Source organism: Dryobates pubescens, chromosome 19 (genome assembly GCF_014839835.1).
Source record: "Dryobates pubescens isolate bDryPub1 chromosome 19, bDryPub1.pri, whole genome shotgun sequence".
Classification (NCBI taxonomy): domain Eukaryota; kingdom Metazoa; phylum Chordata; class Aves; order Piciformes; family Picidae; genus Dryobates; species Dryobates pubescens.
In genome coordinates, this window is record NC_071630.1 from 3159029 (window position 1) to 3183973 (window position 24945).

The 24945-nt window shown below is 61.5% G+C and overlaps 1 protein-coding gene across 1 annotated transcript in view; it reads right to left on the reverse strand.

The window, feature by feature from the left end:
• ATP6V0D1 (ATPase H+ transporting V0 subunit d1) overlaps positions 1-24945 on the reverse strand; it is a 41910-nt gene that overhangs the window by 2640 nt on the left and 14325 nt on the right. The window contains exons 3-5 of the mRNA XM_054170139.1: positions 7343-7521; positions 2726-2805; positions 55-132 (exon numbers count right to left, since the gene is read on the reverse strand). Coding sequence (XP_054026114.1) covers positions 55-132; positions 2726-2805; positions 7343-7521 — 337 coding nt within the window. The remainder of the gene's footprint in view (positions 1-54; positions 133-2725; positions 2806-7342; positions 7522-24945) is intronic.

A 24945-nucleotide genomic window follows, 5' to 3' on the forward strand; every position in this document is an offset into this window, starting at 1 on the left:
GCACAGAGCAGCAGCACCCCAATACTGCCCAGCCAGGGACACAGCCAGACCCACCTCCAGGATCGGGCACATGGCATCGGCCGTGGTACCTCCCAGCACCTTGCAGAACTTGTAGAAGGACTCCAGGTAAGCCTGGAAGGGAGAGGGCAGGTGAGCACTCTTCTACATAGCTTCACCTCCTACCCCACAGGGCCACAGAGCAGAGGACAGCCAGCAGGGCTGGGATGCTCCTAGATGCCTTCGAAGACAGCTCAGGCACTCTCACCCCGGGTGAACCCAAGCCCACACGAGGGATGCCGCTTCCCCAGGAGCTGGAGACACCAAGGGTTGTGGTTGGGCTTTGCTCAGGCAACTGCATGAGCTTCCTGCAGGCAGGGCAGGCAGGCAGGCAGGGGAAGGGCTGTTTTGCTCCTCTGGAGTCGCCTGACTCCCAAGCAGTCAGTGAAGCCTCCTCACGTGGTTTCCTGCTCCCACCCCGGCCTGCAGGCCCATGCCAAGCCACACAAGGCCCCTGCTCGGCGAGGAGAGCTGTGTAAGCAGTCAGGAGATGAGACAGGACAGCTGTGAAGCAAACCAGCCCTGCTCTGCAACTCCCTGCTCAGCACTGCAGCCTCTTGCTCCCCATCCCGAGCCCAGCGCTGCAGCGGCGGCCGCGGCGCCTGCAGGAACGCAAACCCCTGCTGGAGGTGGAGCAGAGCCCAGCTGGATGTGACTGCAGCTCCCAGGGGCAGCCCAGGGTGGCTAAGCTCAGCAAAAAAAAAACCCAGCAGACACACACAAGAACTTTCTCAGAAGAAGTGATGGTGTGACACAACACCTCCCTGGACAGAGCTGCCAGCGGAGTCCCCCCCAGAGGGATGGGAATGAGCCCAGGCTGAGGCAGCAGGGCTGGTGCTGAGGCTGGGAGGGAAGCTGGGGGAGGGCAGGTTGAGAATGGAGATGAGGAAGAAGTTCTTAAGAGTGAGGGTGAGGAGGCACTGGAGCAGGTTGCTCAGGAAGGTGGTGGCTGTCCCCTCCCTGGAGGTGTTCCAGGCCAGGCTGGATGAGGCCTTGGGCAGCCTGGGCTGGGGGGAAGGGTCCCTGCCCATGGCAGGGGGCTGGAGCTGGCTGAGCTTCAGAGGCCCCTTCCAACCCAACCCTTTCAGGGTCGTGTCACAGCAGCTCCCAGGCTGACAATGGAGCAAACCTGCAGGTGTTGGCCACCCTCTGCCCTGGGAAAGCACCTGGATGCTGTGCTCTGTAAATATTTGTCATCACACAGGGCAAGAGGACACTGCTGAACATCACAGGAAACACCAGCCCCAGCCCCTGCTGCTGCTCCAGTGCAGGAGAGCACCGAGCATCAGCCTGGGAGTTAGCCCAGGAACAAGGACACAGGCAAAGGACCTTACTCCCTGTCTCTCTTGTACTGGGGAGCCCAGAACTGGACACAGCCTTCCACATGTGGCTTCCCCAGGGCAGAGGAGGAGGAGAAGAGGGGGAGGAGAACCTTCCTCAGCCTGCCAGCCTCACTCTAATGCCCCCAGACCACCACTGGCTTCTTGGCCACGAGGGCACTCTGCAGGCTCAGGGCCAGTTGGGAGCAGGAGAAGGAGAATGCAGGCCTCAGAAAGGAGATGGGAAATGAGATGGCAGCAGGGACCCAAGGAGATGCCTCTCAGCCCCAGACTCTTAGCTAGCCCTGCACTCACTCTGCTCCCTGCCTCCCCACCTCTGCCTCCCCTCGGCACAGAGCTCTGCACCAGCCCTGCCTCTCCCCAGCCCAGTGCACGTCGGAGGCTGCAGGCAGGGTGGGAAGGCCAAGAGGCAGCTCAGCTCCTTCTGCCCTCCTGCTGCTGCCTCCCCTTCACGCCTGACCTGCTCTCTGGCTCTCCAAAGAGGCCCTGGAAGGCTTCCTTGGGCAGCAGAGGTCACAGCACCTGCAGGCTGGCTGTGACCGGCCAGCACACCGCCGGCAGATGCAATCTTGCATCCCACCTTCCATCCACAGAGCAGAGATGGAGTGATAGCCACAGCCTGCACATAAACCTCTGCTCTGATGCAGCCAGCTAGAACCAGATGAGGCCTGCAAAGGAGACAGCAGGACCAGGACAAGGAGATCCTTAGCCTCTCCTCTTCCCTGTGCCAATCACCTCCTCTACCTTTCACACCGCCCTACCAAGAGCACCTAACCACCACCCCAGGAGGCTTGGGCAGGCTCTTCTGAAGCTCTTCTGAGAGAGCTCAGGGCAGAGGCCCCTGCCTGGGTAAGCCCTTCAACCAAGGTTAGGATCCAGCCACTTCAGCCCTCTGCATGTTGCCTGCAAGTCTGAACTCATGCAGGTTAAGGAGAAGCCTTCTCCTGCCTGCCTGGGGGCCTGAGGAAACTGCTGCAAAACCTCTTGGACACACTCCTGAGAGCCTGACAGCTCCAAAGAAGCCCTTGCTCTGCCTAGCTCTGGTGGCCTGACCCTGCAGAGCTGGGGGATGGGCTGCCAGGCCCCTCCAAGGAGCCCTCTTTCCTTTCCAACGGATGCTACTTGTTCTTGGTCACATTTGCTCTGTCACCACTACCAGGAAGAAAGAAGGAAAAACCTTCAGTCTCCTCCAAGAGGAAAACAGCCTCCTGCCCCTGGCTGAGGAAAGGCAGTCCAGGCTGGAGCTCCAGACCTAAGCCAGAGCTGCAGCCAGCCCAGGGCCAAGCAGGGACCTGCAGAGCCTTCTCCCCTCCCCAGAGAGGTCTCACCTTGTAGAGTGTGTTTCGAATGATCTCAATGTTCATTTCATCCAGGTCCTGCTCAGAGATGCAGTCTTGGAAGAAAGCAGCTGCAAGAGAGCCACAGCCAGAGTGAGCATTGTCCTCAGCAGACCCAGGGCCAGCACTTCCCAGAGCCCTCCACAATACCAGGCAGAGGCACGCTCTGCGCCGAGCTTCTGCCTCCTGGGCCAGGCCCTTTTATCTTCAGCAGCCACCAAATTGCCATGACTCAAACCTCAGGCTCCACCACGGCTCCCCAGGGCCACAAGCTTTTCTGGGGGCTCTCCCATGACAAACAGCCTTCCCCCACAGCCTTGTTCTCAGCAGAAACCCTCAGCTTGAGCCCCCGAGCAGCAGGGCCAGAGCTGCCTGCTCTCAGAAGCAGCGAAACCCAAACTGTTCCCAGATGCAGGCAGCTTCTGAACTGCTGCTGCAGCGAGGCAGCACAGCTGAAGCATCTGCCAGACAGCAGCCACCAGGTCCTGAGGGAGATGGAGCCTCTCCCTCCTCCTCCTCCTCCATCACCTCAGTTGGATTAAAGGTGACACCAGAGCCCCCCCCAGCCCCTGCCTATTGGGGTCAGGAGCCGATTTCCCTTCTCAGGGGCAGCAGCCCCACTCCCTGCATCTCCCAGGGCTCTGCATTCCTGCAGATGGAGGTGAGCAGCAGGAGGCAGGGCACAGCAGTGGCCTTTGGGAGGATGCTCACCAGCTGGCAGAGCACTCCTGGGAGGGGCAGCTGAGAAGTTGTCGCTACCCCAAAAGCAGACTTCAGACTCGACCCGGGGTGCCGCAAGCCGAGGACAAAGGCAGCTCTTGGAGGGCTGCTGGCACAACTGCAGCCCAGGAAAACCCACCCCTGGGAAGGCACTTTCAGGCCTGCTTCAAGCCTCCCTCAGCAGCCAGCTTTGCTGAGCTTGCTCCAGGGAGCACTGTGATCTCCCTGGGCTCGCCCGGCCGCGGCCAGCGGCTGCCGCTCGCACCCAGGCCTCTGCTCGGAGCCCCCCGGCAGCTGGGCTGCAGCCTCCCACCCTGGGCGCTGCACCACTCGTGCAGCTGCAGCCCCCCTGCCATGCCAGCAGCCCCACTGTGCCTCTGGAGAGCCCTGAGCAGGGCTCAGGCCCTGCAGAAGCTTCCTCATGAGATGCCACGTGGCTGGAGGAGCCGCCTGGCAAGGAGGAGAGTGCCAGGACCGGTTTGGAGCGCAGGGCTCCTCGGGCTGGCCTGGATAGCTGAGCAGTGGCTACTTCAGAGAGGCAGAGGAATGAGAGCAGAGCTATTTCAGTTGCTGGCCTTCCAGGGTCCCAAATTAGGCTAGCAGCAGCCTTCCTCTGCCCTGCTAACCTAGGAAGGGCCATCTGGGGTTAGGCATTCCTCCCAAGCCACGTCGCTACCCCCAGCCCTGGAGGAGGCAGAGCTGCTGCTCCTCTGCGTGTGGTCACTGGAAAGAGTGCAAGTTAAACAACTGGAGCCCACATGCCTGCTTGTTTAGGCAACACAGCTACTCCCCATGTCCTGCTGCTGCAGAAATGCCACACTAGATGGGACCCAGGCCTGGAGGGCACGGCCAGGGCAGAGGTCTGGAGAGGAAGGCAGCCTCGGCAGCAGGAGGTGGCTTGGGGGACGTGGAGGCAAAGAGCCTCAACTGCCAGCCAGGCTCTCCAGAACCACCTCACCAGCCTGAAGGGGGGCATCTGCACTCCACACACAGCTGGAAGCTTTAAGGCCTTGCAGTAGCTAGCTTTGAAATACTCTTCCCACTCACCATCCTTACAGCAGGCCTCACCCAGCTGCATGCAGAGCTCTGCTTCTCCTGCTGCACTGCTCTCCCACCTCGCGGCCCAGACCTGCCCAGGCTGGACCCAGGATGGCCTCAGCCCAACTCTCTGAGGCTCAGCAAGGCCAAGTGTCAGGTCCTGCTCTTGGCTCACAACTATCTCCTGAACACTCCAGCCCTGGGGGTGCTGGGTGGCAGCAGCTGGAGCTGAGCCCAGGGGGTGCCCAGGTGGGCAGGAAGGGCAGCAGCAGCCTGGCCTGGAGCAGCAATGCTGTGGGCAGCAGGGGCAGGGCAGGGATTGTCCCTCTCTGCTAGACACTGGGGAGGTCACACCTTGAATCCTGGGCTCAGTTTTGGGCTCCTCACTCCCAGAAGGGCTCTGAGGAGCTGAAGCAGGTCCAGAGAAGAGGAACCAAGCTGGGGAAGGGTCTGGAGGAGAGGGCTGGGGAGGGACAGCTGAGGGCCCGGGGGGGGGTTTGGTGTGGAGCAGAGGAGGCTGAGGGAGACCTCCTTGCTCTCTGCAGCTCCCTGGGAGCGAGCTGAGAGCCAGGTGGGGGTTGGGCTCTGCTCCCAGGGAACAAGGGACAGGAGGAGAGGAGACAACAGCCTCAAGCTGCCCCAGGGGAGGCTTAGGTTGGACATCAGAAGAAACTTCTGCCCTGAGAGGCTTCTCAAAGACTGGAAGAGGCTGCCCAGGGGGATGGTTGAATCTCCATCCCTGGAGGTGTTCAAAGGCCTCAGAGATGTGGTGCTGAGGGCAGTGGTTTAGCACCAGGCCTGGCAGAGCTGGAGATTGGTTGGGCTCAAGGATCCCAAAGGTCTTTTCTAACCACAGCAAGTCTGGTTCTTGAGCCATCTCTTCCCTCCTTTGCTGGGCTCCACCTGGCCAGGCCTTCCTCCCTGACAAGTACTTCCCTTGCCCCATCATCACACAGAGCACTTGCAAAAGCTCCCTCAGTCCAAACCCAGCTGCACCTACCCATGCTGACAGCTGGCTTAGAGAGCTCTGCTCTGTGCACAAGCCCAGCAGAGTGCTGAATCCCTGCCTCAGGGCTCCCCCATCCCAGCTCTGCCCACAGAGGCTAAACCCAGCCAGGGTTCCTCTGACCCCCTCTCCTACCACGCTCTCTCCAGAGCCACCTCCTACACCTTGTGCCTCTGAGGAACACATCTGTCTGCCCAGCTGCCATGAGGCCCTTGGGAAGCCCTGAGGCTGCTCCCCAAAGAGCTTGGGAAGGCTTTGGGACATTCCTTTTCCTCCTGGCCCCTGGGGTTATTTGAGTCAGTACACAAAGAATATTCCTTGTTCTGGAGGGATTTTCATCAGCCTCAGAGCACAGCTGGGCTGAGCAATAGACAGGTCTGGCAGAGCAGATCCAACTCCACCTGCCCTGCCACAACAGCTCACACAAACCAAACTCCTCACAGGCTCAAAGGATGGCAGGGGCTGGAAGGGACCTCTGGAGAGCTCCCAGTGCCAGCCCCCTGCCAGAGCAGGAGCACAGCACCCAGCCCAGGGGGCACAGGAACACCTCCAGGCAGGGCTGCACAGGCTCCAGAGCAGGAGACTCCACAACCTCTCTGGGCAGCCTGCTCCAGGCCTCTGGCAGCCTCCCAGCCAAGAAGTTCTTCCTCCTGCTGAGCTGGAAGCTCCTGGGCTGCAGTTTCCAGCCCTTGGCTCTTGTGCTGCCCCAGGGCACAGTGAGCAGAGCCTGGCCCTGGCCCTCCCTTCCTGCCCCCCAGCCCTCAGCTCTTGATGGCCATTGCTCAGCTCCCTCTCAGCCTTCTCCTCTGCAGCCTGCACCCCCCCAGGGCTCTCAGCCTCTCCTGCCCAGGCAGTGCTGCAGTCCCTTCAGCAGCCTTGCAGCCCTGCCTTGGCCTCTCTGCAGCAGCTCCCTGTCCCTCTGGAGCTGGGGAGCCCAGAGCTGGAGGCAGGGTTCCAGCTGTGGCCTCCCCAGGGCAGAGCAGAGGGGGAGGAGAAGCTCCCTCCCTCTACTGGACTCCTTTCTTAATGCACCCCAGGATCCTGTTGGCCTCCTTGGCCCCCAGGGCACATTGCTGTCCCATGGATCACTTGTTGTCCACCAGGGCTCCCAGGTCCTCAGCAGCCTGAAGGCTGGTTTGGACATTTGTTGAAGGATACAGAGGGACAAATGGCCCAGGACAGCCAGCACAGGCACTGCCCCTCACCACTGTGTGCCTGCAGCACAACACAGCAGCACAGAATGCTCCAGGCTGGAAGGGAGCTCCCAGGCTCACCCAGTCCAACCCCCAGCACCCAGCAGGGACATCCCCAGCTGCATCAGGCTGCCCAGAGCCTTCTCCAGCCTCACCTTGAGGATCTCCAGAGCTGGGATCCCAACCACCTCCCTGGGCAGCCTGTGCCAGTGTTCCAGCAGCCTCCTGCTGCAGAACTTGTTCCTCACATCCAATCCCAATCTGCTCTGCTCCAGGCTGAAGCCATTGCCCCTGGGCCTGGCCCTGCAGGCCTTGGGGAACAGTCTCTCTCCATCCCTCCTGTAGCTCCCTTCAGCTCCTGGCAGCAGCTCTGAGGTCTCCCTGGAGCCTTCTCCTCTCCAGGCTGAACACCCCCAGCTCCCTCAGCCTGGCCTCCCAGCAGAGCTGCTCCAAGCCCCTGAGCATTCTCCTGGCCTCCTCTGGAGCCTCTCCCTCAGCTCCAGGCCCTCCCTGTGCTGAGGGCTCCAGAGCTGCCCCCAGCACTGCAGGGGAGGGCTGAGCAGAGCAGGCTTAGCTGGCCCTAGCTACCCTCCAAGAGCAAAGGGCTCCTGCTGTGGGGGCAGAGAGGGGTGTCTGGGAGGCTGTGCTCACCCAGGGGGGTGTCCACCAGGATGGCATTGTAGAGCTCCGCCGGCGTCTGGGCGATGTTCACAGCCTCCATCTGCTCGAAGCTGCCCAGGGGGTGGCACTTGGGCACCAGCTCAGAGATGGCCCTCTGGTGCAGGGTGCCCGTGATGAGCAGGATGACATTGTCAATCATGTAGCTGTACCTGCAGGGAGGCAAGGGGAGGCCTGGTCAAGCTCAGCCCTGCACAGCCCAGCGCCTGGCCCCGGCTGGCGCACAGCTGCGGTGCAGCAGCACCCAACGGTGCAGGCTGGAGGGGACCCCAAAGCTCCTCCAGCCCCAGCCCCTGCACCCAGCAGGGACCTCCCCAGCTGGGGCAGGCTGCCCACAGCCCTCCCCAGCCTCACCTGGAATGTCTCCAGGCATGGGATCCCAACCACCTCCCTGGGCAGCCTGTGCCAGTGTTCCACCAGCCTCAGAGTAAAGAACTTGTTCCTCACATCCAGTCTCAATCTGCTCTGCTCCAGGCTGAAGCCATTGCCCCTGGGCCTGGCCCTGCAGGCCTTGGGGAACAGTCTCTCTCCATCCCTCCTGTAGCTCCCTTCAGCTCCTGGCAGGCTGCTCTGAGGTCTCCCTGGAGCCTTCTCCTCTCCAGGCTGAACACCCCCAGCTCCCTCAGCCTGGCCTCCCAGCAGAGCTGCTCCAAGCCCCTGAGCATTCTCCTGGCCTCCTCTGGAGCCTCTCCCTCAGCTCCAGGCCCTCCCTGTGCTGAGGGCTCCAGAGCTGCCCCCAGCACTGCAGGGGAGGTCTGAGCAGGGCAGAGGCAGAATCCCCTCTCTGGCTCTGCTGGCAGTGCTGCTTTGGCTGCAGCCCAGGCTGGGATTTGCCTTCTGGGCTGCAGTCTCCCCCTGCCTGCTCCTGCCCAGCTTCTCCCCCACCAGCACCCCCAAGGCCTTCTCCTCAGGGCTGCTTTCTCCCCCCTGCTCCCCCAGCCTGCACTGCCAGTGAGGATTGCTCTGGCCCAGGTGCAGAGCCCTGCCCTTGCTCTTGTTGGACCTCAGGAGGTTCCCCTGGGCACCACCTCTCAGCCTGCCCAGGTGCCTCTGGATGATCTCCATCCCATCCTCAGGAAGAGGCACCCTGCCCATGGAGGGCCAGCAAGGCCTCCCCTTAACACCTCCTGCTCAGCCCAGAGCAAAGGAGGTGAGGCCTGAAGCAGAAGGAGCTGTGCACAGCTGGAGCTCTGCTGGAGTTCAGGCTGCCCCTGAGCTCCTGGGTGCTGAGGAGAGGGAACTTAAGGCCAGCAAAGAGGGACTCAGGGCAAGGGGCCCTGCTCCCCAGCCAGGCACTGGGATGCTGCTGCTCTCTCCCAGCTAACCTGCAGTGTGTTTCCCTCTGAAGCACAGCAAGGGCCTGGCAGGAGCTGGTTCAGGGCAGCCTGGGGCAGTGTTTATGAGATGGGCTCTCAAACAGGCTCAAAGGGCACATCCCTGAACAAATCCAGCCCTGACTTCCTCCAGCAGCTGCTGCTGCCCTTCCCTCCACGCTGCAGGGCTGGGTAAGGCACATCCTGCCCCTGTGGCTTCTGCAGAGAGCCTTCCTGTGCTGGCAGCCTACCTGTGCAGGGCCCTTCCACCTGGCACCAGGGCAATTCCCACCCAGGAATCCTCCTTTTGCCCTTCAACCCAGCAGGTCATTACCCTCCCCCTCCCTGTTTGTGCAGCCCTCACCATGGAGCTGATTGCAATCTCCAGGGCAGCAAGAAGGGCCTGCTTGTGAGGCCTGGGGGTATGTCCCCTGCAGCAAGCAGCTGGGTCCTGGCAATCACAAGCATCTTGCACAGCCCAGCAGCTCCAGGAGGCACAGCAGACCAAGGAGAGAGTAGATTGGGTCTTATCCCCACCATCTGCCCTCAAAGGTGCCAGCTTGCTTAGGGCAACACAGTGGCTTGGAGCAAAGGCCACCCACAGGATTACTCTCCCCACAGCAAGGCAACAAGGCAGGGACAGAGCCAGTTTGTTTCCTCACCCTGCCCAGAGTGAAGGAAGAGGCAAGGCAAGGTGCTCAGCCCAGGGTGACCTCCCTCCTGCTCCCAGCTCTGCATGGATCTGGCTCTCTGCAAGCTACCTGCAACTGGCAAGGGGCCCAGCCAGAGCCAACCATGCAAGAGGAACTGAGGGCAAGTCCCTGCTGCCCCTTCTCCTCCCAGCACAGCTCCTGGCCTGCTGGAGGCACACCAAGCTCAGCCATGCCCCCTCCCCCAGGCCAGCTTAGCCACTGCCAGCTTTGGGGCCAGCAGCCCAAGTCTGAGCCTCTTCAGTCTGAGTCTCTTTCCCTGGGGGCTTCCCAAACCCACCTGGATGAGCTCCTGGGTGAGTGCCCTGGGTGACCCTGCTTTGCAGGGGCTTGGACTCCATCTCCCAAGCCCTGCCATCCTGTGATTCCTGTGTGAGGAGCTCCTGCTGCCACAGCATGGTGCCAGGAAGGACAGCCCAGCTTGCTTCCACTGCCAGGGAGCAAGGGCTGGCTGCCCCCAGTGCACACAGTCACAGAGCTGCCAGGCTGGGAAGGGTCCTCAAGGCTCATCCAGTCCCAGCCCTGCCGCCACAGGCAGGGCCACCTCACTCTGGACCAGGCAGCCCTCCTCACTTGCTGCCTCAGGCCAGCCTGAGGGAACACAGAGCCCAAGTGCCAAGGCTCCCAGGGAGGCTCAGCACCAGCTGGCTTGAGCTTCACCCACCCCAAGTGCCCACAGCTCCCTGTCAGAGCAGGGCAGATGCCTGCAGCAGGGACCACGCTCGAGGCAGAGCACATCTCCCACTCACCACTTGCCACAGCATCTCAAACCTTCACAGGCAGAGAGCTGCAGCAGGACAAAGGTCTTCTTGTGCCTGCCAGGGCCAGGCAGACAGCAGCCCCACTGCCTAATCCTCCCTGATGGCTCCCATTTCCTCCAAGCAAGGCCAGGCCAGGCTTAACTCACATCCAGTCCCTGCTTCACCCCAGGACAAAACAGGCAGGGCTCAGTCAGCTGTGACTGAGGCCAAAGCTCCCAGTGCCAGGGCAGCTGGGAAAGCCTCCCCTCAGCTGGGGAAGGGGCAGTGCCTGCTCTCCTGTGCCAGCCCCAACAAGAACCCATCTGCCTCCAGCAGCACAGCTGTACCAAGGCCCTGCCTAGGCTGGCATTTCCTCCCAGGCCCAAAGCATTTCATCTGTTATGGCAGCAGCAGGTTCCCAGGAGCCTCCAACTCCTTGCTTCATAAAGCAGCTTTTGTCAGCACCCTCCTCAGCTCTGGGGGGTCTGAGCAGCTCTGAGTGTTTTGGCTTTGTGGCTACTGCATGCTCAGGTCCCTCCAGGAGCACTTGAACCTCCACTAGTTCTCAGGGCAGCTCCTAAGAGGAGCAGGCTGTGGAACACAGCAGCAGACAGGAGGAGCTGCTCACCTGCAGCACTGAGAGGCCTTAGAGAGTCACAGAATGCTTTGGGTGGGAAAAGGCCTCCAAGGGCATCCAGGCCAAGCAGCAGCCCAGCCCCACCCTGGCCACCAAACTCTGCCCCCAGTGCCATGGCCACAGGGCTCTGGGACACCTCCAGCCATGGGGACTCCACCACCTCCCTGGGCAGCCTCTGCCAGGCCCTGACCCCTCTGGCACCAAAGACATTTTGCCTCCTCTCCAACCTCAGCCTCCCCTGGCACAGCTCCAGGCCAGGTCCTCTCCTTCTGTGCCCTGAGCCTGGGGAGCAGAGCCCAAGCCCCAACCTCCCTGCAGCCTCCTCTCAGGGAGCTGCAGAGAGCAAGGAGGTCTCCCTCAGCCTCCTCTCAGGGAGCTGCAGAGAGCAAGGAGGTCTCCCTCAGCCTCCTCTGCTCCAGGCTGAACCCCCCCAGCTGCTCCTCCCCAGCCCTGCTCTCCAGCCCCTTGCTGTCTTACCACAACCTGCTGGGCCCAGAAGGGAGGACACAGGATGGTCTGGTGAGAGGGTGGAGGCAGGTAGCAGGACCCTGCCAAGCCTCAGCTCTATCTCTGGGAGCACTCAGGAGGAGTTCAGAGGAGGAAGCACCCAGGGGAGCTCCAGACAAGCTCCTGCCAGTGCCAAGTGGTGGCAGAGCTCTCATTAAGTGGTCAGCCAGCAGCTTCTCTCAATTCCCCAACCTCATTTCCACACAGAGCACAGCAGAAGGCTCTTGGGCAAGGGCATGAAGGACCCTCCTGCTGGGAGCTGCTCACACAGGGACATGGGCACCACATGGATCTTCAGCCCAAGTGTCACAGGCACAGCTGTGCCCTGCCTGCCTCTTCCTGCCAGCCCCTCAGAAGCTGAGCTGTGGTGTGCTCCAGCAAGTGCTGCTCACAGAAAGAGGACTTCAGGTGGTACTGAGCAGCATCAGCAACATCTTGCTGAGGAGCTGAGCTGCTCATTAGAGGGCAGGAAGCAGCCAGCGAGCACAGAAGCAGCTTCCACAGCAGGAGAGAGGTTGGCTTGTGGCTTCCTGAGGCCTGAGCCAAGCAGGGGCAGCAGCTTCACTCCTGCAGCTCAGCACAGGGTGCAGTGGGCAGCAACTCACAGAGAGAGAGCAAAGCAAAGCACCCAGAGGTGGCTGTGTGGGGTGGGAGAATTGTTCCTTCCAGCAGCAGCAGCTCAGAGACCGTGCTCAGCTCTACAGCTGCACTGGTGGCACTGGGGCATGCCCTCCAAGGGCCTCCTGCCCAAGCCCCCTGCAGGCAGCAGGGCCAGCTCCAGCTGCAGCAGGCTGCCCAGGGACACAGCCAGGCTGAGCTGGAAGGGCTGCAGGGATGGAGCCTCCACCACCTCCCTGGGCAGCCTGGGCCAGGCTCTCCCCAGCCTCCCTCTGCACAGCTTCCTCCTCAGCTCCAACCTAACTCTGCCCTGCTCCAGCTCCAAACCATTGCCCCTGGGCCTATCCCCACAGCCCCTTCTCAGCAGTCCCTGCCCAGCCTGCCTGCAGCTGCCCTGCAGCTCTGCAGCTGCAGCTCTCAGCTCTGCCTGCAGCCTTCTCTGCTGCAGGCTGCACAGCCCCAACCCTCCCAGCCTGTGCTTGCAGGAGAGGCTCTCCAGCCTCCCTGATCACCATGGAGGCCTCTCCTGGAACCTCCTGTTTTGCAGGCATGGTCTCAAGCAGGAGGGAACAGAGAGGCTACCCTGAGGGACAAGCAGCTGGGGCCAGCCCTGCAGCAGCAGGAAGCAGAGCAGAGAGCAGGGGCCATGTGCAGGCACCTCACCAACACAGAGCTGCCTCCTGTTGGAGCTCCTCAAGCAGAGGCACAGGGGAAAAACAACCAAACAGGAGAGTCAGGCAAGATGAAAGTGGCTGAGGGCTGGGAAAGGCTGTTCAGCAAGGAGCCCCCAAAGTGCAGGAGAGCTCCACACAGGGGCTGCTTCCACCCTGGCCTGAAGGGACTCAGGCCTAGCCCCCCCCCCAGAGGGCTCTTCCCTCCCCCTGCTCCCAGCCCAGTCAAAGAGTCCTTGTGCTGAGCAGACAGGTTGGACTTTCACTGCTCTCTGCTCCAGGATACCAAAGCAGCCATAAACAATGCTGCAAGTGGTCACAAGCATGACTAACCAGGGAACACTGCATGACCTGCCTTGCTCAGGCATCCTCCCAGGGCCTGGCCAAGCTGGAGCTGACAGCTGCTCTGCAAGGGGTCATGAGGACAGCCTTGGTGCCACCAGCAGCAGCCTGGCAGGCTCACAGAACCACCCTGGCTGCTTTGGGTGGGAAGGGACCTTGCAAGCTCAGCCCCTCCAACCCCCTGCTCAGCCCCAGCAGGCTGCCCACAGCCACAAACATCCTGACCTGCTCCAGCCATGGCCAGCTCCCTGGGCAGCTCCCTGGGCAGCCTGGGCCAGGCTCTCCCCACCCCCAGGGTCCAGCATTTCTCCTTCTCTCCACTCTCCATCTCCCTCTTGCAGTCCAAACCATCCCCCCTTGGCCTGGCACAAGTGGCCCTGCTCCAGACTCTGTCCTCACCTTTCTGGAAGCCTCTTTCAGCACTGCAAGGCCACCAGAAGGTCTCCCTGGAGCCTTCTGCAGGCTGCCCAAGCCCAGCTCTCTCAGCCTGGCCTCACAGCAGAGCCCTTCCAGCACTGCTGTGGCCTCCTCCTGCCCTGCTCCCCCAGGTCCCTGTCAGTGCTGAGGGCTCCAGAGCTGCCCCAGCACTGCAGGGAGGTCTCAGCAGAGCACAGCAGAGGGGCAGAATCCCCTCCCTGCCCCTGCTGCCCACTGCTGGGGCTCAGCCCAGGGCATGGCTGGGGCTGGGCTGGCAGTGCTGGGTGCTGGCTGCTCTCCAGCCCTGCACCCCCAGCCAGGACTGTTACTAGGGGCTGCCCTCACCCAGGCTCACATGGGCTCACCTCCTCCCCAGCTTGTCCAAGTCCCTCTGGATGGATCTCATGCCTCAGGCATGTCACAGAACCCCAGAGTCAACCAGGTTGGGCAAGATCTCAGAGCTGATCCAGTCCAGTCCAGCCCAGCCCCTCCTGGCAACCCCACCATGGCTCCAAGGGCCACATCCCAGCCTTTCCTGAACCCCTCCACTCAGCCTGGGGTCATCTGCTGCCCTCAATCCCACTCCCTCTGTCCTTGATGAAGACATTGAACAGCACTGGGCCCAGAGCAGGCCCCTGGACAGAGCAGAGCAGAAGCAGGCTGTGGCTCAGGGGCTCTCCAGGCTGGGTGAAGGTACTGCAGCACCCAGACTAACCTGAGTGCCCTCAAAAGCAGCACCTGCCCTCGAGGCAGGCTGGGGCAGGGAGGCAAGAGCCCCCTGTGCTTATTCTGGGATGAGAGAGGGCCCAGAGCAGGGCTCTGAACTCAGCCTGAGCTCTGCAGCCTGCCTCAAATGCTGCTGAAGTTCTTTGGCCTCCAGTCAGTGCAGCACCCAGCCAGGGCCTGCAGCCCCTCAGGGTGGGGAGTAAGGCCAGTCTAAAGCTGCAGGCTGGTTGTGCTGCTGCTTCCTTGGCCCTGAGAGCCACCTCTGCACCCCTCTGGCTCTGGGACCCGAGCAAAGCTTTCTGTTGCTCACATCCCCGATGCAAGCAGTGCTAGGGGACAGCAGCACAGGCTGCAAAGCACACAAGAGCAGGAGGGGACACCCAGAAGAGGCTCAGCAGCTGAGGTACTGAGAGACATCTCAAGGGCATTGGTACAGCTGTCCTGGACTGGGAGAGTCACAGAACCATGGAATGGGCAGGGAGGGAGCTCAGGGCTCAGCAGCTCCAACCCCTGCCACGGGCAGGGACACCTCACCCCACAGCAGGTTGCTCACAGCCACCTCCAGCCTGGCTGCAAACACCTCCAGGGCTGAGCAGGAGGCTTCCACCACCTCCCTGGGCAGCCTGGGCCAGGCTCTCAGCACCCTCCTGCCCAACAACTTCTTCCTCACAGCCAACCTCCAGCTCCCCACTTTTGCCCCACAAGAGCAGAGGGGAGCTGCACTCAGTGCCTGACTGAGGCTTGTTCAGGTCCCAGGCAGAGAGGGAACTGAGCCACAGCCTCCAGCTCAGAATGCAACAAGCCAGAGCAGCAGCTCCTGGCCAGGAGAAGCTCTCCCCCTGGGCTGCAGCTGAAGCTCAGGCAGTCCCAGCATGAGCAGGATGCTGCCTGTGGTGGTCTCCACACCAAGTGTGCTCAGGGTTCCCTCTCTGTGCATCTCTCCTAGGGTCACACCACTGGGAAGCACACCTGGGTGGTGTTCAGGTTCATGACCCTGCTGAAGAGAAAGCTAAGAGTGTCCTGGCTGCCACCACAAGCCCCTGGTGGCCAGGAGGGGGGCAGGGAGGGGGGGGCCCTGCTAGCCTGAGACCAGCCAGACCCTTGCAGAGCAGAGTTACAACTCCCCAGCAGCACAGAGGCTTGTGGCAGCCTTTCAAATCCAAGCATCCAGGAATGTTCTCAGCATCCATCTATATTTAGCTGATCTCCACATGACTTTCACCATCCTCTGGCCAGCTGAGGTCTCTGGGGACACTGAGCTTGGTTTTCCAGTGCTATCATCCATGGTATCACCACTGACTGCTGGCTGACTAACAGCCTAAGGAGACAGAAAGAAAGCCAAGGGAAGCACTTGAGAGGCTTTGATGTGGAGCTCCAGATGAGTACAAAGCCCTGGAAACCCCAGGGGATGTCCTGAGCACCTTGCAGCCTCCTGCAGGAGTCTCTGGTTGCCCAAACTGGATGCCTCAGAGCTTGAGGAGCACCAAGCTGCTCCCCTGGCACTGCTGTGCTTCCAGCCAGCACTGATGACAGCACAGCTCTTGACCAGAAGCATCTCCACACAGAGGAGCTGCAGGAGGCAGGCCTGCACAAGCTGCTCTCTCACCTTCCTCACCTCTGAAGCACCAGAACCCCAGTTGAAGAGGACAGTGAAGTGCAGGCACTGCCTCAGGATGAACCCCAGGGCTGGCAGGGAGCTCAGGGCTCAGCCAGCTCCAACCCCTGCCATGGGCAGGGACACCTCACAGCACAGCAGGTTGCTCACAGCCACCTCCAGCCTGGCTGCAAACACCTCCAGGCATCAGCAGGAGGCTTCCACCACCTCCCTGGGCAGCCTGGGCCAGGCTCTCACCACCCTCCTGGCCAACAACTTCTTCCTCACAGCCAATCTCCAGCTCCCCACTTCTCCTTTTGCTCCATCCCCCCCAGTCCTGGCCCTCCCTGACCCCCTCCAAAGTCCCTCCCCAGCTTTCCTGCAGCCCCCTGCAGCTCCTGGAAGGCCACCAGAAGGTCTCCCTGGAGCCTTCTCCTCTGCAGCCTGCACAACCCCAACTCTCTCAGTCTCCCTCAGCTGATGAAACAGCATCAGCTGAGACCAGGAGATTAGCCAGGGGCAATGCATTCTCACCTCATCACCCACAGCTTGCAGGCTGAAGCCTCTTCTCTAGGCTGAAGAGCTTCATTAAAGGTATCTTTGACTTGGTGAGGAGAGGCTGAGAGCCCTGGGGGGGTGCAGGCTGCAGAGGAGAAGGCTGAGAGGGAGCTGAGCAGTGGCCATCAAGAGCTGAGGGCTGGGGGGCAGGAAGGGAGGGCCAGGGCCAGGCTCTGCTCACTGTGCCCTGGGGCAGCACAAGAGGCAAGGGCTGGAAACTGCAGCCCAGGAGCTTCCAGCTCAGCAGGAGGAAGAACTTCTTGGCTGGGAGGCTGCCAGAGGCCTGGAGCAGGCTGCCCAGAGAGGTTGTGGAGTCTCCTGCTCTGGAGCCTTCCCAGCCCTGTCTGGATGTGTTCCTGTGCTCCCTGGGCTGGGTGCTGTGCTCCTGCTCTGGCAGGGGCTGGCACTGGGAGCTCTCCAGAGGTCCCTTCCTGCCCCTGGCACCCTGGGAGCTGGGATTCTCTAATGACTTGCAGCAGCACTCTTGCAACAGCTGGCAGCTGCTCTTCTGCTGGGGGCTTGGATGCTTCCCCTGCTTCCCTGTTCCCAGCCCTACCCTCCTGTGGGACACAAGTTTGTACCTGGAGCCCAGCATTTGCTTTGTGCCCCCAGAACATTCTGGTGGCTCTTCCAATCATTACTCTGGCTCACTGTTGCTAGCCTTGTGCTGAGCCCTGCCAAGAGAAGCACAGCACTGGCTGGCAGGAGGAGGACAGATGCAGCTCTGGTGCCACCACCCCGAGGCTGCAAGGCTCTGCCACCCTTTCCAGGCCCTGAGCCACATGCCCTCCTCTCCTGCAGATTGCATAACCCCTCCAAGAACTTGGCTTATCAGTTCAACTTTGCCCTGCCTGCAAAGAGGGAAGCTGTTTGTCAGGGAGCTGTGCTGCTCTGCCAGGACAGCCTCATAAAGCTTTCATTGCAGGGTCCCCCAGCAGGCTGCTGGCTCTGCCTTCCCAGCCTCCCCAACCCCTCCTCCAGGGAGGGAAGGAGCAGCTGAGCAGCACAGCACTGCTGAGCCACAGCAGCACCAGGAGAGGCCTTGCTGCTTGTGGTGCTGATGTAAAGGAGGACCTCCAGAGGTCCCCTCCCACCCCCTGACATCCTCCTGCGACCTGGAGCCTTGGGCTTCCTTCCCCTCCTCCTGCCAGGCAGGGCCTGCAGGAAGCTGCAGCTGTGTTTTGCCAGCAGCCCTGCTCTGCCAGCATGCAGGCTCCAGGATGTTCAGGAGGAGGACAGGCAGCTCCCTGCTTCAGAGGAGAGGATTCTTGCTCTGCAGCTCCAGCAGCAGTCACAACAACTTGGCTCTGGGACAGGCTCCGCCGCAGGGCTCGGTCTGAAGCCCCAAGCGAGGCAGCAGGAACTGGATCCAGGCAGCCCAGGGGAGAGGCAGAGCAGGCCTGGGGCAGGGAGAAGGTGAGAGAGGGAAGTGCCAGCTAAGACAAGGCATGCAGGAGGGGAGAGGTACAGGCAGCCTCATCACAAACACAGCCTGTGACCACAAAAACATCCCCCCAGCCAAGTTCCCAGCTGCCGCCTCAGGGCAAGGGCCAGGCCGGCTCCAGCCCCTGCAGGCTGGCAAGGTGAGGAGCAAAGGTGACCCAGGGCTGGCAAAGGCTTTCATCAAGCAGCTGGGAAGGGCAGCTAGACCCCCTCAGCTTGCCCCAGAGCTCAGCCCCACAGCAGGCACAGTGCCCACACAGCCAGCAGCAGCTCCCTCCTCTGAAGCACAGTCACCAGCTGCCTGTGGTAGGAGGAAACCCTCAGGATCATCCAGCCCAGCCTGCAAGCCAGCACTGCAGGCTCTCCACTAAACCCTGCCCCCAAGCACCAGCTCTGCAGGCCACATACCCCCAGCTGCTGGGGTGCACATGAGAGGTGACCCTACACTGGAGCTCAGGGCAAAGCTGAGGAGTCACCAGGGTGAAGCCTCTTCTTCAGTGCTGGGGAGCAGTGAGGACTCTGTCCCCTCTGCCCTACAGTGAGCTGATGCACAGAGAAGAGTTGGAACTGATGGAACTGGGTTTTGGTCAGTGTGGAGGAGGCTGAGGGACACCTCAGTGCTCTACAACTCCTTGAAGGGAGGCTGCAGGGAGGTTGGGGTTGGTCTCTTCTCCCCAGTCTCAGGTGATAGAAGAGGAGGAACTGGCCTGGAGTTGTGCCAGGGGAGGCTGAGGTTGGAGAGGAGGCAAAGTTTCTTTGGTGCCAGAGGGGTCAGGGCCTGGCAGAGGCTGCCCAGGGAGGTGATGGAGTCCCCAGGCCTGGAGGTGTCCAAGACATCTATGGCCATGGTTTGATGGCCATGGGGGGGCTGGGCTGCTGCTTGGCCTGGATGATCTCAGAGGGCTTTTCCAACCCAAACCATTCCACGGTCTGCCAGAGCCCTGCTGGGAAACCTCCCAGAGCAGGGAAAGGTCTGTGCTGAAGCCAAGGGAAACAGCAATGAACCAAACCAACCTGGGAACAAAACTCACTGACCCCACAGGAAACCTGACCCCCAAACACCTTTTGCTTTCCTTTGCCCCTGGAGAAAGGCTAAAGCAGGCTGGAGGCAGGCTGAGGAAGGAGCCTCAGCTCCAGCACACAGCCAGGGAACGCCGCAGGGAAGGAGGGAGAGGACACGAGGCTGGTGCAGGCTAACCCAGAGAGCAAAGCCTGCACAGGGAGGCAGGGCAGCACAGCACCAAGCAGCACCTCCAGCCCACTTCCATCCCACGAGTCAGGGTGTGCTTGCTGAGCTCAGGAAGTGGCTTTGCTGCTTCAGGAACACCTAATACCTGCCCGTGCCCGCCCAGCACCGCTGCTTGTGTGGCGCAGCAGAAGGCCGCAGCCGGCTCTGCCTCTCGCTCAGGACCTCCCTCCTGGCCAGCTGCAAGCACCAGCAGGCCTCCAGCACGGAGCTGCAGGGCAAGGTGCAGAGCCAGCAGGTGGTTCAGGGGGGTGGTGGCCGGCTCAGGGAGGATCCAGCACCGAAGCCCAGGCGGCCAAGGAGGACAAGGGCAGCCTGGCCTGGGGCAAAGCCAGCGGGGTGGTGGGAGCGGGGCAGGGACTGTGCCCCTGCACTCAAACCCTGGTGAGGCCACAGCTGCAGCACTGTGCTCAGCTCTGGTTGCCACAGCACACCGAGGGCCTGGAGGGCGCTGAGAGAAGAGCAGTAAGGCTGCCAAGGAGAGCAGCACACAGAAGGCTGCTGAGGGAGCTGGGAGCTGTTCAGCCTGCAGCGCAGAAGGCTGAGGGGAGGCCTCATTCTCTCCCTGAAAAGAGGTTAGAGTGAGGCTGGTGTTGGCCCCTTCTCCCAGGTAACCAGTGATAGGATGAGAGGAAAGAGCCTGAAGCTGTGCCAGGGGAGGGTGAGCTGGAGATCAGGGACCATCTCGTTGCTGCAGGAGTGGTCAGGGCTTGGAAGAGGCTGCCCAGGGAGGTGGTGGAGTCCCCATGGCTGGAGGTGCTCACAAAATGCATGGGGTATAGCCCTTGGGGCCATGGTGGCTGGGTTACAGTTGGACATGGTGAGCTCAAAGGTCTCTTCCAACCTTAATGATTCCAAGCTGGGCTCATCCTTACCGCTGCACACAGGGGCAGAGGCTGACAAGCTGCAGGCTCACACACACACACAGCACCCCCAAAACCAAAAGGGAAAGCGGGCCAACTGTTGCAGTGCTTTGGTGCCAGCAACGCAGCACTTGCACAGGAGAGCTCCTGCAGCAGATGGGAGGCAGGCCAGAGGCAGCACAGTGCCAGGAGAGGAGCACAGCAGGGCACACCAAACCCGCGGTGGGACTGCAGGAGGCAGCCCTCACCCCGAGGCGCTTCTGCTCGGGTCCCCTCCCCCAGGCTCAGAGCAGTCAAGTGCTGCCCAGCTCCGGGGGTGCCAGCCCGGCCCCAGCCTGCCCCTGGGGCCAGGCAGCCACGGGGCTGGAGCGCCACCTTCCGGCAAGCCCCTGCCAGCGCCGCCTCCTCTGCCCGGGCTGGGGAGCAAGCGCGCACCACCGCAGGCCTCCCCCTGCCGCTCCACGGCCACCACCGCACCCCCTGCAGCTGCCCCTTCCCCCGGCCTCACCTGGCTCATGAGATGCTCGAGGAGAGAGGAGAAACCAGGTGAAGGGCACGGCAGGCGGGCCCGGGGCAAGCAGGGGGCCAAGGGCTGCAGGGGGCTGGCAGGAGGGTGCAGCCAGGCTCTCAGCAGCGATGCCCAGTGACAGGCCAGGGGCAAAGGACAAATTCAGCACAGCAAAGTCCTTCTCAACTGGGAGGGTGCTGAGCCCTGGAGCAGGCTGCCCACAGAGGTGGTGGAGTCTCCTTCTGCACAGATCTTCAACCCCCCCCGGGATGTGCTCCTGTGGGACCTGCCCTAAGGGCTCCTGCTGTGCAGAGGGGTTGGATTCAGTGAGCTCTGGAGGTTCCTTCCAAGCCTTAGCACTCCGGGGTCCGTGCTCCCCAGATCTCCTGAGCAATGTGCCCTGAGTCAAGAGCTGAGCACCCTTCCAGAAGCAAGCACAGCAGCCACCCTTGGGGCAGCTCCACATCAGCCCAGAGGTCCAGCAGGCCACTCACAAAGCAGAGGCTGACTGGTCGTAGATGCTTGACCCACCCCTGGCACCAGCCACCTGGTCACTCTCACTGAGATGGAGCCTGAGGGCCTCCAGGAGTTCCAAGATGGTCACAAATCATAGAATCAAAGAGTGGGAAAGGCCTTCAAGGCCATCAGGTCCAGCTCAGCCCTGCCAGCTCGCCACTCAACCATAGCCCTCAGCACCACTTCTAAAGGGCTCTGAAAACCCTCCAGGGATGACTCCACCACTGCCCTGTGCAGCCTGGTCCAGGGCTTCCTTCTTTCAAGGAAGAAATTGTTCCTCATGTCCAGCCCAAACCTTCCCTGGAGCAGCTTGAGGCCATTTCCCCTTATCCTGTCACTTGTAATTAGGAAGAAGAGACCAAGCCCCCCCCTGGCTCCAGCCTCCTCTCAGGGAGCTCTGGAGAGCCAGAAGGTCTCCCCCCAGCCTCCTCTTCTCCAGGCTGAACCACCCCAGCTCCCTCTGCTGCTCCTCCCTCCCCAGCCCTGTTCTGCAGCCCCCTCCCCGGCTGGGTTGCCCTTCCCTGGGCACACTCCAGCCCCCTCCCCGGCTGGGTTGCCCTTCCCTGGGCACACTCCAGCCCCCTCCCTGGCTGGGTTGCCCTTCTCTGGGCACACTCCAGCCCCCTCCCTGGCTGGGTTGCCCTTCCCTGGGCACACTCCAGCCCCCTCCCCGGCTGGGTTGCCCTTCCCTGGGCACACTCCAGCCCCCTCCCCGGCTGGGTTGCCCTTCTCTGGGCACACTCCAGCCCCCTCCCCAGCTGGGTTGCCCTTCTCTGGGCACACTCCAGCCCCCTCCCCAGCTGGGTTGCCCTTCTCTGGGCACACTCCAGCCCCCTCCCCAGCTGGGTTGCCCTTCTCTGGGCACACCCCAGCCCCCTCCCCGGCTGGGTTGCCCTTCCCTGGGCACACCCCAGCCCCCTCCCCGGCTGGGTTGCCCTTCTCTGGGCACACTCCAGCCCCTTCCCTGGCTGGGTTGCCCTTCTCTGGGCACACTCCAGCCCCCTCCCCAGCTGGGTTGCCCTTCCCTGGGCACACTCCAGCCCCCTCCCCGGCTGGGTTGCCCTTCTCTGGGCACACTCCAGCCCCCTCCCCGGCTGGGTTGCCCTTCTCTGGGCACACTCCAGCCCCTTCCCTGGCTGGGTTGCCCTTCTCTGGGCACACTCCAGCCCCCTCCCTGGCTGGGTTGCCCTTCCCTGGGCACACTCCAGCCCCCTCCCCGGCTGGGTTGCCCTTCTCTGGGCACACTCCAGCCCCCTCCCCAGCTGGGTTGCCCTTCTCTGGGCACACTCCAGCCCCTCAGTGTCCTTCTTGGAGCGAGGAGCCCGAAGCTGAGCTGAGGATGTGCTGTGTGCTCACCATGGGAGCCTGCACAGAGGCAGCAGGGAGCCCCAGAGCTGACCTGTGCCACAGACACCTCCTGCCATTCTAAGCCAGGCACAGGATGTTAGGGGTTGGAAGTGGCCTCTGGAGATGTTGGAGTCCACCATCTCCTGCAACCCCCCCCTGAGTTTTCAACCCCCCATTTCCAACCCAATTCCCCTCTCCCATGACAGTCCCCTCCTTGGAGATACTCAAGGGGAGGCTGGACAAGGCTCTGGGCAACCTGACCTAGGTGAGGATGCTCCTGCTGACTGCAGGGAGGAGGTTGGGTGACCTCTGGAGGTCCCCAGCCCATCCTGTGACCCCCAGCTCTCCCCATGCAGGCAGCAGCCCCACTGAAAGCTTTCCACAGCCTTCCCCCAGTTCCTTTCCCAATTCAGCCTGGAAATTCAGCACAGGAACACATTCAAGTTGAAAACAATTTCTCCTCCTGACCACCTGCTGCCTTCTCTTGCCTGGAGCTGTCTCCCAGGAGTCATCCTGCCCATTTCCTGCTCAAGTTTCATTAACCACCCTAAAAGAAAGGAGTAGGAAATAGCCAGGTTGGAAAGGCAGAGACAAACTGCCCCAATATGCCCACCTGAGGGCCTGGAGGGGAAGAGGAGCTGTCACAGGGTGACACAGCACCTCTGTGTGCACAGCCACAACACCCCCAGCACTGTCCTCATCCTCTGGCTAAACACCTTCCAGAGAAGGGCAATGAGGCTGGGGAGGGGGCTGGGGCACAGCCCTGGGAGGAGAGGCTGAGGGAGCTGGGGTTGCTCAGCCTGGAGAAGAGGAGGCTCAGGGGAGACCTTCTTGCTCTCTTCAACTCCCTGCAGCGAGGTTGTAGTCAGGTGGGGGCTGGGCTCTTCTCCCAGGCACCAGAACAAGAGGCCACAGTCTCAAGCTGTGCCAGGGGAGGTTTGGGCTGGAGGTGAGGAGAAAGTTCTTCCCAGCCAGAGAGATTGGCCCTTGGGATGTGCTGCCCAGGGGGGTGGTGGAGTCCCCATCCCCTGGGGGTGTTCAAGAGGGGACTGGATGTGGCCCTTGAAGCCATGGTTGAGTGGTCAGGAGGTGCTGGGTGCCAGGTTGGACTGGATGAGCTCTGAGGCTTCTCCAACCTGGTTGATTCTATGGTCTCTATGCTGCTGCCCACACAAGCCTGGGTTAGAGGAGGGCTACTGGCACAAGGATGTGCTGCCAGCCTCTGAACAGGGCTGCTCTCCAGTTCCAGCTCTTTGGGATCTGCATGGAAGGCTTCACACTGTCAGCAGGACAGGGATCCCTGAAACTCCTGCCCCCAGCCCAAGCCAAGACCTACCACAACCCATGGGACAGTTTCAGAGAACAAAGCAGAGCCCTGAAAGGCAATCCAAGAAATCCCATCTAGCCCTTCTGTTCACCCAGCCCCAGCCTGGGACCCCAGAGAGCATCCAGTCCAAGGCCCTGCCCCAGCAGGGCACCCACAGCACAATGCCCAGGGGCACAGTGCCCAGGGGGGGTTGGAAGCTCTCCACACCAGGAGACTCCACAACCTCTCTGGGCAGCCTGCTCCAGGCCTCCAGCAGCCTCACACCAAACAACTTTCTCCTCCTGCTCAGATCCAACCTCCTGGCTGCCAGTCTGTGCCCTCTGCCCCTTGGCCTGGCCCTGGGCACCCCTGAGCAGAGTATGGAGAGCCTTCAAATAGCAAACCAGCTCTTCTCTTGCTTCATCCTCTGCCTTCCTCCAGGCAGCACTACACAGTGGCATTACAGCAAACCTTGTGGTCAAAAGGGAAAAGAGACAAGGACAACTCAAGGAAAGACCCTCCTGTGCTGAGTGGGACCAAGACAGCACAACCAGGCTGGGAAAGGGGCTGGAGAACAGGGCTGGGGAGGGAGGAGCAGCTGAGGTGGTTCAGCCTGGGGAAAAGGAGGCTGAGGGAAGACCTTCTGACTCTCCAGAGCTCCCTGAAAGAAGGCTGGAGCCAGGTGGGGCTTGGTCCCAGTTAGAGAAGTGAGGTGAGAGGAAATGGCCTCAAGCTGCTGCAGGCAAGGTTTAAGTTGGGCATTAGAAAAAACTTCACTGAAAAGGCTCTCAAAGCCTGGCCCAGGCTGCCCAGGGAGGAGGCTGGATCCCCCCCTCTGCAGGCATGTAGAAGAGGCAGAGCTGTGGTGCTGAGGGCCATGGTTGAGCACCAGGCTTGGTGCAGCTCGAGGCTATCCATTGGACTCCATCATCTTGAAGGTCTCTTCCAACCCAAACCACTCTCTGAGTGCATGACTCTGCCATCTACAAGAGGAGATGATGCAGCAGGCAGGAGACACTGACCTCTGGCACAGAGGCATGCAATTGCCAGGGCTGGAAGGGAGCTCAGCCAGCTCCAGCCCCCTGCCATGGGCAGGGACCCCTCACACCACAGCAGGGTGCTCAGGGCCCCATGTTTGATTACAGAGAACTCATCCCAGTCAGAAAGCAAGCAGCAGAAGAGGATCAGAGTTATATCAAGCTGAGGGCAAAACACCACTTGTAAAGTTAACTCACACAAAGAGCTGCCAAGAAGCAGCCTGGCAGATGACAGGAGATGGTTAAGGTCTTCTGCACATCCAGCTGGATGCAGACACCCAACAAAGGTCACCAGAATGGGTGGCAACAAGGAGCTGGATTCCCACAGCCACTCCCAGCCTCCCTGCCAAGCCATGCCCTGAGGGCAGGCAGGGCCTGAGCCCCTGCACTTCAGCTCTGCCACACTCTGGGCTCCAAGCAGGACAGTCAGGCAACAGCAAAGGGATGAAGCCTGCAGGTTCCTCCTGGGTCCTGTCT